The sequence below is a fragment of the Vipera ursinii genome, assembly GCF_947247035.1.
Source record: "Vipera ursinii genome assembly, chromosome: 2".
In the NCBI taxonomy this organism is placed as follows: domain Eukaryota; kingdom Metazoa; phylum Chordata; class Lepidosauria; order Squamata; family Viperidae; genus Vipera; species Vipera ursinii.
In genome coordinates, this window is record NC_139513.1 from 84643219 (window position 1) to 84657609 (window position 14391).

At 39.6% G+C, this 14391-nt stretch overlaps 1 protein-coding gene across 1 annotated transcript in view; it reads left to right on the forward strand.

Annotated features, from left to right (window-relative positions):
- Positions 1 to 14391, forward strand: part of COL23A1 (collagen type XXIII alpha 1 chain) — a gene marked incomplete at its 5' end in the record, with an annotated part of 306180 nt that overhangs the window by 238824 nt on the left and 52965 nt on the right. The window contains 3 exons of the mRNA XM_083351737.1: positions 1289 to 1315; positions 5238 to 5264; positions 6038 to 6064. Coding sequence (XP_083207863.1) covers positions 1289 to 1315; positions 5238 to 5264; positions 6038 to 6064 — 81 coding nt within the window. The remainder of the gene's footprint in view (positions 1 to 1288; positions 1316 to 5237; positions 5265 to 6037; positions 6065 to 14391) is intronic.

The following is a 14391-nucleotide window of genomic DNA, read 5'->3' on the forward strand; positions in this document are numbered from 1 at the left end:
AATTACGGCCAAATGATAAATGCCTATGGATTCATATTTTGTTCACCTTCCATATTTCTTGCACAAGCAGAAGATAGCCATATATTGAGTATCCCTATCATCTAGAACACAAAGCAAAAGAACTACCTTCATACTTGGAAATAGATTGCAAAGACGTGTTTATATAGTACAGAATAACTGTCCATTTATACACTCTAACTACTCTTTTTTTACTTATAGATGAAAGGGTGCTTAAAGTTTATAGTCATTAAAGAAATAGTCAAAAAAGAGATAAATGACTTTACTAAGTATCATTTTCCAGTTTTTCCTTAATTGCAATTATTTGTTTTCACAATAAAAGCTTTGGATCTGTGCCAGTGATTATGCATTAACCAGCATCATCTGCTGTTTCTTCAGTCTGGATAATGTTTGGATTTAGGAGAAATATGGCAGTCCAACTCTTACAGTGGATGATTCATTGTTGACTTAGCGGATATAATGAGGGACAGTCTTAAATTAAATAACTTATTAAAGTATTGATGGCAATTATTGCAAGACAAAGCCAACTGGTTTCCATTTGAGAAAGTATTAAAAAGGATGTGGGTTGTGGTTTGAAAACAGTCAAAAAGTATTGCTCGGTAATTAAACACCTTACTAAACAAAATTCATAGAGGGTTGTCCCACGTGATCATGGAATGAACATTTGCTTTTGATTTAATGAACAAAATCTGTAGTTCTTCTATTACATCTTCAGTTCTGCTGGGAGAATATCATATTTTCCGAGCCCTCAAAGGTGACTTTTAAACTTTATTGTAGAGGGGGAAAACTGTATTTTGTCAGGAAGCAAGTACATCCATAGTATGACCATTATGGAAAACATGGGTTTTGATATGTCACAGATAGTTAATTGTGATTTGATTAGTAATAAGTAACAGTCTCCTCTTCTCTGCATACATCAATGCAATTAATGTGTATGTAGAAACATACTCCCTATAGATTCTCTTCATCTCATAATTATAGGCAAGCATTCATTTTTAAAACACCAATTCTGTTGGTTTGTTCATTTTTTTAATGTCATAACACCCTCAGCCATTTACCTTTGTTGCAGTGTTAGAAAAGCTTTGTAAGGGCAAGCAGATCCACCCTAGGCTGCAAGGGTATTTCCTCCTGTTGATCTTGCATTATTGGCTTTAAATGGCACTTCCAGAACTATTATAAACTCCCTAAATATGGGGGGGACTTTAAGACACAGAACTAAATAAACCACAAATTCATAACTTTCTGTAAGACTCTTCTCTGCTTTTTTTAGGGGCCCCTTGGATTGGATGGAAAGCCAGTAAGTAATGATCTAAATAATTAATACATTTACAACTATATGCTATAGAGAGTATGGAACATACCCTACAAAGATATGAAGGAGCTGTTGCCAAGGCAAAAGGGGCTAAAGTATTTTTTTAAGTCAAGAACTACAAGATAACATTGAGAAATGGCCCATGCAGAACCCTCCCTAACTCTCTGAACTATAAGAAACAGGAGGGAACAACAATCAGATTTGCAAGAATCTGTAATTCTGCCTTTCTACTAACTACTAAGATTCTGTTATTCTGCCCATCTATTAACTAAAATGATCCTACTCTTCCTGGATTGGTCTATCTAGTGGGGTTGACAGTGCCCTAATGCTTCACATAGAATCATTTGTCACCAATTATTTCTGCATGTTCCACCAAATCTGACAAAGTAGCCATGTTGTAGCTTCCATCCATTCAACGTATGGTGGGACCAGGAATATGTCTTCCATGTCATCAGGCCTGTAGTATCAGGTTTGCTCATTTTGGGTGTTTTTTGTTTGTTGGGTGTACCTGTTGTTTATACTATTTCCAGTTCATTTGATGCTTATTGTGTTTTTAAAAAAACCTTTTGTTATTTGCTAAGAGTCACAAATGTGAGTTAGGTGGCCATATAAATTGTTCGATTAAACAAACAAACAAATAAACAAATGGATTAATTAAAAGTGCTGACAATATGAATATAAACCACTTAGAGAGGGCTGTTAAACACTATGAAGAGGTATATAAGTCTAAGTGGTATTACTACTGCTATTAATCGGATCTTCTTACCTTTTGAAGAGAGAAAAAGATGCCAGCAGAGCAAGACAGAAGAACAAGTAAAAAGCTTACAGAAATACTGGGTGCAAAAGAGAGTCTAAAAGCAAATCAATGACACTAAATTGATTCAGAAAGCTTGTTGATTCTAGAGATGTGAAGAATGGAAAACAGTGAGGGAGAAATGTAAAGGGATTTTTGAAAGCTTTCCAGGTTGCAGGCTTCAAATGCAGTACTAGCTCAAGCTTCTATGGCACCCTCTAGGCCACATGGACTATGGTGACATCTCCACCTATGAAAAGATTTGTATTTTTAGAATAGCCTTTGATTCAGAACCAGCCATGGCACCCTGGGCCAGTCCCAACTCAGCCGTAGTGTACAATGCCTGCTCACACATAAGTGTGAAATAGAAAACTGGAGGCTTTCTATGTGGCTGCATATATTGTTTGTTTGCAGATCCTACTTGTAATGATTATTTCTCAAAACAAATGCTTTTACTGGGTCTCCTGTGAATTTGAGACTACAGGTAGCCCTTGACTTACAACCTTTAGTTTAGTGACTATTCAAAGTTACAATAGAAAAAAGGGACTTAGGATCATTTTTCACACTTATGACTGTTACAGCATCCCCCATGGTCATGTGGTCAAAATTCAGGTGCTTGGCAACTGCCTCATATTTATGACAGTTGCAGTGTCCCTAGATCACAGGATCACTTTTTACAACCTCCTGACAAGCAAAGTCAATGGGGAAGCCAGGTTCATTCAGGGTCTTATTAACTCAATAACTGCAGTGATTCACTTAACAACCGTCACACAAAAGTTTGTATAATAGGGCAAAACTCAGCTGTCTCATTTAGCAACCAAAATTTGGGACTCAACTGTGGTCATAAATCAAGGACTAGCTATACTTTCAAAAGGCCTTTCTTTTCATGTTCACAAGAGAATGTAGTATTATTTTCCTTTTAAGCACCTATGTTGAAATTCACACAGTGCAGCCATTATTTATCTGAAAGTTGTTTACACCAGCGTTTCCCAACCTTAGGAACTTGAAGATGCGTGGACTTCAACTCCCAGAATTCCCCAGCCAGCATAGCTGGCTGGGGAATTCTGGGAGTTGAAGTCCACGCATCTTCAAGTTCCTAAGGTTGGAAAACGCTGGTTTACAGACTGCTTGGCATGGAATACAGGCATTGCCCTTGACCAGGGGTAGGCAACCTTGGCTCTTTTATGACTCGTGGACTTCAACGCTCAGGAATTCCGGGAGTTGAAGTCCACGAGTCATAAAAGAGCCAACGTTGCCTACCCCTGTCCTTGACTACCGTATTAAAAAACAACAACAATCAGCTTGGATAAGGAAAAAAGATGAGGTCAAACAGGTTTCCTGTGCAGCCTTGTTTAGTACAGGTAATCCTCAACTTACAGTCACAATTGAGCCCAACATTTCAATTGCTAAGCAAGACAGTATTTAAATGAGTTTTGCCCCATTTTTACGACCTTCCTTGCCACAGTTGTTAAGTGAATCACTGCACTTTTTGAGTTAATAAGGTAGCTATTGAATGAATCTGGCTTCCCCATTGACTTTGCTTATCGAAGGGTCGCAAAAGGGGATCACCTGACCCTAGGACACTGCAACCATCCTAAATACATACCAGTTGTCAAGTACCCAAATTTTGATCATGTGATCATGGGAATGCTGCAACAGTTGTGTGAAAAATGATGTCACTTTTTTCAGTGCCGATGTAACTCACAAATGGTGATAAGTCAAGGACTACTGTAGTTGGAGTATGAGAACTCTGCTACTGAGAGAACAGTACCAAAGCTTGGGCATAGCAGTTCAACAGGGCGACTAGAAAAATTAGTGTTCAGTAAAGCATCTTCCTAACATTCTCTGCTCACTGATCCTCCAAATTGACTAAAGGGCCAAGTATTTAATCTATACCAGTAGCCCTTGTGTGGTCGCTGTTACAACCATTTGCAGTTATGACAGTAATGAAAAACTTTGCAACCAATCTTTACATTTATGACTTTCACAGGTCTATGAAGCAAAAAAAAACAACAACCCGAAGTAAGATTATAAACACAGTCAAGGTTTCATTTAGCAACTGCTTTGCTTAACAACTGAGTTGTCATTCCCAGTTGTGGTCACTAAACAAGGTCTACTTGCAACAAAAGTAGAAATGTAAACATTTGGATATTTTGAAGTAATAAGGAAAACAAGTCCCTAGAGTAATTTTCAGAAGTTAAACATTGGGGCAGGGGTAGTAAAAATGCTTTCAACATCGTTTACAGATATATTTTGCTAAGTTTATCTTGGCTCACTTGTAAAAGCATGCTTGGTGCATACAATTGTATTGTTTATTCAAAACATAATTATACATTTTTTATTGATTTCAACATGTTTTTAATTTTGATACATATGGAATTACAGGCTGCTCAACTCCCAAAAATATCATTTTAATTCTTGTCTGTTTATGAGAAACAGGCAGACAAAATGTTTATATTAAAAACAGGAGAAACTGTCAAGATTGTTGCAAAAGAAAGGAAGTTACGTATTGATTTTAGCTTCCACTCTAATGAACAGATACAGAAACAACTTATTGTGAGAAAAATACTTCAATGTTAAATATTTTGCTGAACTGTCTTGTTTTCTGAAGCAAGTTATTCCTAACAGACATTTTTATTTTTTCTAATCCATTTTTTTTAGTTTTGAGTGATTTCTGAAACTTAGATTTGCCTCTAGCACTTCACACTAGTGTATTTTACAATTTAATTGATTTCCAAATACAGAACAATTGCTTTCACATGTTAATCATTTCATATTTATTCAAGTTCCCCTCTTTGATTCTTTTTCAAAAATAAACAACAAAACAAAAGGACTTTGGAGGCAAAATAGAAAAAAAATGGCTTTCTTCTTGATTTTCTGGTTCCACCACCCTTACCCTAATTGGTTATCTCTTAATAGAGCAAAAATCTCTATTTTAGACTCTCCTTTGGGGATCAAGTTTTCAGCCACTTTCCACTCTATTATGCTAGCTGTCACCTGTTGAAATAGTTGTATGGGAGAATAACTATTTTTATAGTAGTTTACATAACAAGAAGGGTTCTAACTGAAAACAGTGCTTCTCTATGCTAATTGTTCTTTTTTTTATGTCTACAGGGACTTCCAGGAGCAAAAGGAGATAAGGTGAGTCAATTGAAAAGTGCTTTGACATTGTTAGGAGAGGTGTTAATTAGTCTAGTAAGCATTGTCTTATTCTTGTGGCCTTTATTCTATATTGACTTTATTGAGATGGCCCTGCAAGTCAGACCTGGATAGAATTATCAATGAGTAGTATGTTGGTGTGTATTACTCTGATGTCTCTCACAAGGCTCTTCATCAGCAGATGAAGGTAGCACACCATGCATTTCCAAGAGAACAAACAGAGAAAGAAGCCAAGAACAAAAAGAACCATCTTTGAATTGTTAGGTGTACCATGTACCCACTGGCAAGAACAATTGGAATAGCATGTTTATATAACCACCTTTTTAATGCTCAGGGAAGAATTGAGGTGAACTATAAACTGATGCTGTATCTTGCATGAATTTGGTGATTTGACTTCTGCAGCAAAGTTGGAGTCCTAAATCAGGGCTGCAATTGGCTAGTTTCTTTCCATTTAAATATGTTCATCTAAGAATTGTATAAATACTTTGTCTATACCTGTCCTGATAATACTTTCTAGAGGTCCTTCCATTCTACCCATTCACTTGCTATATGTGACTCCCAGATAGCTCACTAAATTGAGGCGTTTATAATGTGGACAACTTCTAGGACATGAAATAATGTTGGCAAATGTCAAACATTAATTTTTGAAACTTCTAATTTCCCATATTTCCCCACTGTTCCTATTTATAAGGAAGAAGTAATTTGGCCAAAAGCAACACTGAGCAGCAGATGATAGTAACTTTTCTGTTTTGTAGGGTGAACAAGGAGATATTGGCCCAAGGGTAAGTATCACTAGTAATTATGAACATATTTACATGTACATGAGAGTTTGGCTGAAATAAGCATAGAAACATCAAAATATATGAATATAAGCATAAAGATAAAAAGATGGGGGGAAAACCCAGAGCTGTACAACTTATCCTTACCTTTCTTTCTCCCAAAACTGAAATTTTAAGGAAACTTTCCAAAAGAAAACAAGTTTTATTCCAGACTGCATTTCTGCACTTTATTTACTTGGGAATAAATCCTTTTGATGTCATGGGAACTTCTGCATAAACATCAGCTATTAACTCTTTAATTCCCTTTTCCAGTAGAAAGCAATATTTAAGTTTAATTCAATTTAACTGCATATGATTATATTCTTTCCAGACTATCCCTATATGGGTATCTTCTCTTGCTTACAGTCATGGTCATTTTACAGCACCAGACTATATGTTTCTTTCCATGGCTCTCTGTTGATGTACATTGTGGTTCATGTAATAACTTAATAACTTGATTAGAAGATTGGGCCTTAGACAAAAGCACCATCAAAGGAAATAGAGAGAGCAGCCCTAATGATTTTTCAAATATGCAAGCTTTGTAGTTCAATAGTAAATTTCAGAACAGTAATGCTGCATATAATTTATTAAATTAACATCCCATAGGTGAAAGCAAGGTATTATCTAGATATGAATGAATAAAGGAAAGTTATAATAACACAGCAAAATGGTCTGATGACAGTGATAGAGTCTAAGTTGAAGTGGAAACCTATAGGAAGAGCTAAGCAGGTATACAGATGGTATACACCAATGATGCTACACAGATAAGATGCATAAGAAACAATAAACAACATCAATGTGCAATATACAATAACAAAAAGGATACTGATACTAATGAAAAACATAGAATACTATTAAAGTAACCAAACTATAACTAAATAATGATTGTTGAAGCTTCAAATGCCCTTCAGAAGTGCTTTGTTTAGAGCAGTTTCCAGAAGACAAAGTTGGATCAAATAGATGTCCAGTGGGAGGCTGTCCCAAAGAACCAGAACAAACAAGAGTTATCTACCACAGGGGTCCCCAGTCTGTGGGCTGTTGCCCATTACTGGCCACTGGCACGTGTGAGTGGCTGGCCGGTGCACACATGTGCACATGCGCACAGTCCCACTCTGTGAGTGTCACAGGCATTCACAGCTCCACTCATACAACAGTTGTGGACTTTCATGGCTCACTCACGTGAGTATCACAGGCTTTTGTGACCCCATTTGCATGAAGCACTCATGGCCCTACTTGCACAAGCAATAAGTGTTCGTGCATGCATTCACATCCCCCAGAAAACCATCTCTTTCCCTCTCCCCCAACTACAGGCTGCCAACCCCAAAAGGTTGGGGAACTGTGATTTAGAACATATAGTGTAAGGATTTTAACAACTGCTATGTAGGACAGACAGAAGACAGCAGAGCACATCCATGAACACCAACTAGTAGTCAAAAAGCACAACAAAAACTTGTTAATCTCAATATATGGACACACATTACCATAGCTTCAACTATAAAACTAGCATTCTAGATCAAACTAAATCCAAAAACAGGTTATTCCTGGAAGCCTAAGACTGATACAAATCAGCCATCAATAGGTACATAGAGATAAACAAGAATTGCACACCATTCAAAAGAGACAGCAAAAAAACAAAAAGATGAGAACATGTTCTCTCCAGCAGCCTACACCCAGATAAGCAGCACTTAACATCAGACAAACAAGCAAAACACAACACAAAACAAGGAATTATCAAATCATACCCCCACCAAAACTGGCATGGCAAGCTATTGTATATAAACAAGGAGCAAAGCCCACACTCATGAACACTGATGAAGTCACCTAGTCAGTTAATGAAGCATTTACAAGTAAACAACCAAGCTCAAAGAACACCAACAATTCAACCATTCTCTTTTGATCTAACTGAACTCTGTTTAATAATTAACTAACTGGATTGAACGTTTTTCTCTTTTGTAATGCAAAATGTTACTACATGAAAACAGTGTGAGCTTTCCAAGGAGTGTAACAAAATTTTAAGCCAAACAGGAAATTAATTTCTCTAATTCTACAATCCTCTAGATTCAGTAGAAGCTAGGATATACAGTACTTCAGTTTTATCAGAAGTCAGATTGCTTTAGATAATGCTTTGATTCCATTGCATTTCTACATTATAATGGGAAGAGCCTTATTTTATTCTTAAAGAATTTAATAGTTTTTATCACAATTCAGAAACAATTCACTCGGGAAATCTTCTGTTAGTATTATCAGCAGAAGAACAGGAAACAATGCATATTTAGAAAATGAGTTGCTAAAAAATGGTATTTAGCAGTGCGACTTAATCTCTTTCTCAAAGAAGGATTGTTGTCACTGTGCATTTAACATAAACCATAAAATGGAAATGATTCAGAAGGGGTCTTTACATTTTAAAGGAAGGAAAGAAAACATTGCAAGCCATTTCCAGATGTTATCAATTACGCATAAAAGAGGTTTGCATTTAGCAATGTTCGTGTTACGAAATATATTTATGCCCCATTTTCTCAAATGTGTTGCGTCTTTTGGGAAAATTGAGACCTAGTCTCTCAGCAGGACAGACCAGTAATCAGATTGTAGTTCAAGCAATATGTAACCATCCAGTTTCTCTCACAAATGCAAAAACCCATTCAGATTCTTTTGAAATTTTAGGACATTTTTTTTACTTCTTTGGCCCCTAAACCCTCTTGTTCTCTTTTCCATTCCCAGATACATTTTTTCTGTGACAGCATCTGGCCTAAATTATTTTTATTTCTTTAAATTGGACAGGTTTATTTTGCTTTGGCCTCAGCAGCAAACTTTATTTCCTGGCGTAAAGGGAGGGTGCATTATTTCATACTATATGCTTCACAATACATAGTACATACATTTACAATTGTAAATAACTTCTATTTTCAGAGGAAGCAGTCATTTACTTAATATTGAAAAATCTTAATTTTATCTGAGTGTATCATGATCAAAGTCTACATTAACTGGCCAGACATTTGGTACCCAATTGGACCCACTGTTGTGTTTGACCATACAATTGTTGTGGAATATATTATGCCATGTTTCCAGCATTTTAGTTCCATGTTTTCCCAATGCAATCTTTCTAGACCTTTGCTTCTTTTAATTTATATCTGAAATAATTTTTGTTATCAAGTTCATTAAAGAAGTATCTGTGCTGTATATATAAATTATTAGGAGGAGCGTAATGTTATATTTTAATCAAATATGAAGAACCAAATGATTACATCAGACTTTTGGTCCATCTAATTAATCTTCATCAAGCAGATTTTTCTGAAGACTCATGGCACCCCATGTTTCTCTCTTGATAAATAGGCATTAATAATAAATAATAATAAACCTTTATTGTCAAAGTACATGTGTACATTGAGATTAGCTGAGCCTCCCCCCGTGCTCTCTCCCCCAACACACAGTGACAACAAACCCTCCATCCCACCACACTATGTTAACCAACTACACCACACACCGGCCTCCCAAGTCAATTCTGCATAAGATTATGTCCCATTTAAAAGCCTAACAGCCCATGGATAAAAGCTATTTTTCAGCCTGTTGGTACGGCTGGCTATATTCCTATATCTCCTACCGGATGGTAGGAGAGTAAAGAGATACTGTCCAGGGTGTGAGTCATCCCTGAGAATCTTCCTCACTCTTCCAAGGCAACGAGCCCTGGCGATGTCATCCAGTGGTGTCAGGGAACAGCCCACAATGTCTTGTGCTGTGCTCACTACCCTCTGTAATACTTTCCTATCCGCGGCTGTCAGACCAGCATACCAAACCACAATACCATACAAGAGGACGCACTCTATAGTAGACCGGTAAAAGAGGAATTGAGAGGAATCTTGCCTTGAGAGGTATTGATTAGAATCTTTTGTGAAAATTGGGGGTTTATTTTATGAAACGGAATGCTGACTGAAAAATTTAGCATTTCCAACAAAGAAGTCTTACTTCATGGAATTTTATGAACTGATTTCCTCTCCCAAGCCTGGAATGCTGTTGAGATTATGAAGTCAAACACATGTGCAAAGCACTAACTTCAGAATTCATTCTCCATACTAGAGTATATGTTGACGCCACTGTCTTAATATTGTTCAAAAAAGAATAAAATCAAACGGAACATGAAGTTTTACTGCTAGGTTGCTATATGACTTCTCTCTTTTGTTACAGTGGCTAAAATAGAATGTGACAAGATCCTCTATGTATTAAATCAATCAGCTTCAGTACTGGAGATCATTATTATTTGTTTTCCAACTGAATTGCTGACTGTGCTGTGAACACAGCAAGAGTAAGGGCAAATAAATATCTATGGATCAATAAAAATAAAATGTGGCTTTGGTTTCTTGATTTTGCTACTCCTGTGGCCCAAACTAGCACATAAAACTGGAATATTGACTTCCGTTTCAGCTAAGGTTTGAATCATATCTACAGTACATTCAGTCCAAGACATCTAACTTGAAACAGCATTTTGATAATGATAATCTAAACAACATGAAAGCTGTGTTTCGGATGTATAATTTATAGCATATGTTTTCAGCCAAAGTCCATGGAAGTAACTGGCAAAAAAATATATTCTATATTTACATCAAAACAGCATAACAGTGCTTTTAATCAGATTCTTTTCTTCAACATTCTTCATTAAAATTGTGTTAAGATATTACATTATTTAAATACATTGCTATATCATACAAGATTGTGAAATTTTATTTCCAAGTAGGTGTAGGATTATATATTATATTCGCATCCCACCAGGCTCAAGGTTGACTCAGCCTTCCATCCTTCCGAGGTAGGTAAAATGAGGACCCAGATTGTTGGGGGCAATAAGCTGACTTTGTAATAATGCCTCTTGGGGGTGTGTGAAAGCCCTAATAAGCAGGCATATACATAGAATGAAGGCTACTGCTAAGCTTGTAAGCCGCCCTGAGTCTTTGGAGAAGGGCGGGATATAAATGGAATTAAAATTATATATATATATATATATATATATATATATATATATATATATATATATATATATATATATATATATATATATATATATATAAACAAGATGATAAGGTATTTTTTTCCACCGTTCATTTTCCTTTTTATTTTATAAATGAGAATTTTCCTGAAATGCTTATACAGAAATCAGTTCATATATAAATAAATATACGTAAATTATCACCTTCCCAATGTGCTAAATAAATGAAATGTGCTATAGGTTCACTAGACAGTTAGGTCTATCCTTATCTAATAAAACTGACTGGCAAATCAACCTTGTTCATGTGTTTTTATATAAAAATCATTTTAAGTACTGTAGTGGTTAAGACACTTGGTGAGACTGATAGACTATGAGTTCTAGTCCCACCTTGGGATGAAACAGGCTGGGTTACTTTGGGATGGTTACTCTTTCTCAGCCTTATGAAGCAGGCAATGACAAACCACTTCCAGAGATTTTGCCCAGAAAAGTGCAGGGACTAGTTCAGAAAGTCATCAGGAGTCAATACTGAGTCAATACTGATAAACAAAGAAGGGGAGGGCCCACCTAAAGTTGATTTTCCTTTAGCTCTCTCTCTCTCTCTCTCTCTCTCTCTCTCTCTCTCTCTCTCTCTCTCTCTCTCTCTGTGTGTGTGTGTGTGTGTGTGTGTGTGTGTGCATACATACTGTACCTACACACAAAACACATACATAAGGGAGGCCACACCCTTGACCTAGTTTTCTTATCTGGACGGTGGTTAGATGATCTTGGTGGGGGCTCTCCAATTATTATGTCCCTGTCATGGACCGATCATCATCTCCTGCGGCTGGTCTTCCGTTTTGCCACCCCCCGCCGTGGGTGTTTGGAACCAATTAAATGGTACCGCCCTAGACGCTTAATGGATCCCCAGAGGTTCCAGGCAGCTCTGGGGTCCCCACCTGCCTCCCTTGCTCACAGCTCGGCAGATGCCTTAGTGGAAGCCTGGGAAAGGACGGCCACTGAGGCTCTTCACCGAGTTGTACCCCTGGGGCCCCTGACCCGGTGCAGATCCCGTCGAGCTCCATGGTTCTCTGCGGAGCTTCGGGAGATGAAGCGTCGGAGACGGGGCCTAGAGAGCGGTTGGAGGTCCAGCCGATCCGAATCCGACCGATTGCGACTAAGAGCCTACATTAGGTCTTATCTCGCTGCGATAAGGGAGGCGAGGTCTAACCACTTCGCCACCCTTATCGCGTCCGCAGATAATCGCCCGGCCGCCCTGTTTAGGGTGACTCGCTCCCTCCTAAATCAGGAGGTGAGGGAGGATCCCTTGCAGGGCCGTGCCGAGGAGTTTAACCAACATCTGTCGGACAAAATCGCTCAGATTCGGACCGGTCTGGACTCTGACTGGGCAGAGTCTGACGATCAGGACACGGGTGGTCTTGTCGATATCACCTGGGAGGAGTTTGATTCTGTGACTCCGGAGGAAGTGGACAGGATCATGGGGAGGCTGAGCACCACCACATGTTTATTGGACCCGTGCCCTTCCTGGCTGGTCTATGCAGCCCGGGAGAGGACACGCAGCTGGTTCCAGGCAGTTATATCGGCTTCTTTGAGTGAGGGTATCTTCCCCACCGTCTTGAAGGAGGCGGTGGTGAGGCCTCTCCTCAAGAAGCCTGCCCTGGACCCAGCTGTATTGAACAACTTTCGTCCTGTCTCCAACCTCCGCTTTCTTGCGAAGGTTGTTGAGAGTGTGGTGGCGCATCAGCTCCCTCTGGTCCTGGATGAAGCGGATTATCTAGACCCTTACCAATCGGGTTTCAGGCCCGGGCACAGCACGGAGACGGCATTGGTCGCGCTGGTGAATGATCTCTGGAGGGCTCGGGACAGAGGGCATTCCTCTGTTCTAGTCCTATTAGACCTCTCGGCGGCTTTCGATACCATCGACCATGGTATCTTGCTGCGGCGTCTCAGGGGATTGGGAGTGGGAGGCACAGTTTTACAGTGGTTCTCCTCCTATCTCTTGGGACGTTCGCAGTCGGTGTTGGCAGGGGGGCAGAGGTCGACCGCGAGGTCTCTCATTTGTGGAGTTCCTCAGGGGTCGGTCCTCTCGCCTCTCCTGTTCAACATCTACATGAAGCCGCTGGGTGAGATCATTCGTGGCTTTGGAGTTGGGTATCATCAGTACGCTGATGATACCCAACTTTTCTTTTCGACCCCAAACCACCCCAGTGATGCCCTCAACGTGATGTCCCGTTGCCTGGAGGCGGTTCGGGTCTGGATGGGGAGGAACAGACTTCAACTCAACCCCGACAAGACTGAGTGGCTTTGCATACCTTCATCCCGGGTTTATTCGGACATTCCACCTCTGGCTATGGGGGGTGAACTATTACCCCCCGTAGATAGGGCTCGCAACTTGGGTGTCCTCCTAGATTCACGGCTCACCTTAGAAGACCACATAGGAGCTGTGACTAGGGGGGCCTTCGCCCAGGTTCGCCTGGTGCGCCAGTTGCGGCCCTATCTTAGCCGGGATGATTTGTGCACGGTCACTCATGCGCTCGTGTCCTCTCGTCTGGACTACTGCAACGCTCTCTACATGGGGCTGCCCTTGAGGACCACCCGGAAGCTCCAACTGGTACAGAATGCAGCCGCGAGAGTGGTGTTGGGAGTCTCCCGATACTCCCACGTTACACCTCTGCTCCGTGAGCTGCATTGGTTGCCAGTTGTCTTCCGGGTGAGATTCAAGGTACTGGTAACGGTGTTTAAAGCCCTCCATGGCATGGGGCCGGAGTACCTCAGGGAACATCTGCTGCCGGCATCAAGCTCCCTGCGCCCTGTGCGTTCCCACAGAGAGGGCCTCCTCAGGGTGCCACCGATCAGAGAATGTCGATTGGTGGCCCCCAGGGGGAGATCCTTCTCTGTGGGCGCTCCGGAGCTGTGGAATCAGCTACCGGTAGAGCTCCGGATGGCGCCCGATCTTCGCTCCTTTCGTCGCGATCTCAAGACATTTTTGTTTGTACAAGCTGGCCTAGCCTGATGGGGATCGGTGGGGTTGTTTTATTTTTGGTCTTTTAATTTTATCTCGGGGTTTTTTAGAACTGTACTTCTATTGTTTTTAATTAGGGCAATTGTTTAATCATCTCTTAATGTTTGTATTTGCTATTTTATTCTGCCCTGTGAACCGCCCTGAGTCCTCAGGGAGAAGGGCGGTATATAAATGTTATTAAATTAAATTAAATTAAATATATAGATGTTGAGAGTAGATTTTTCCCTAGCATATAACTGAAATATCTATTTGGGTTTTTTCTCAAAACCTAGAAAGTTAATATTGTCCAAGATGCCATAG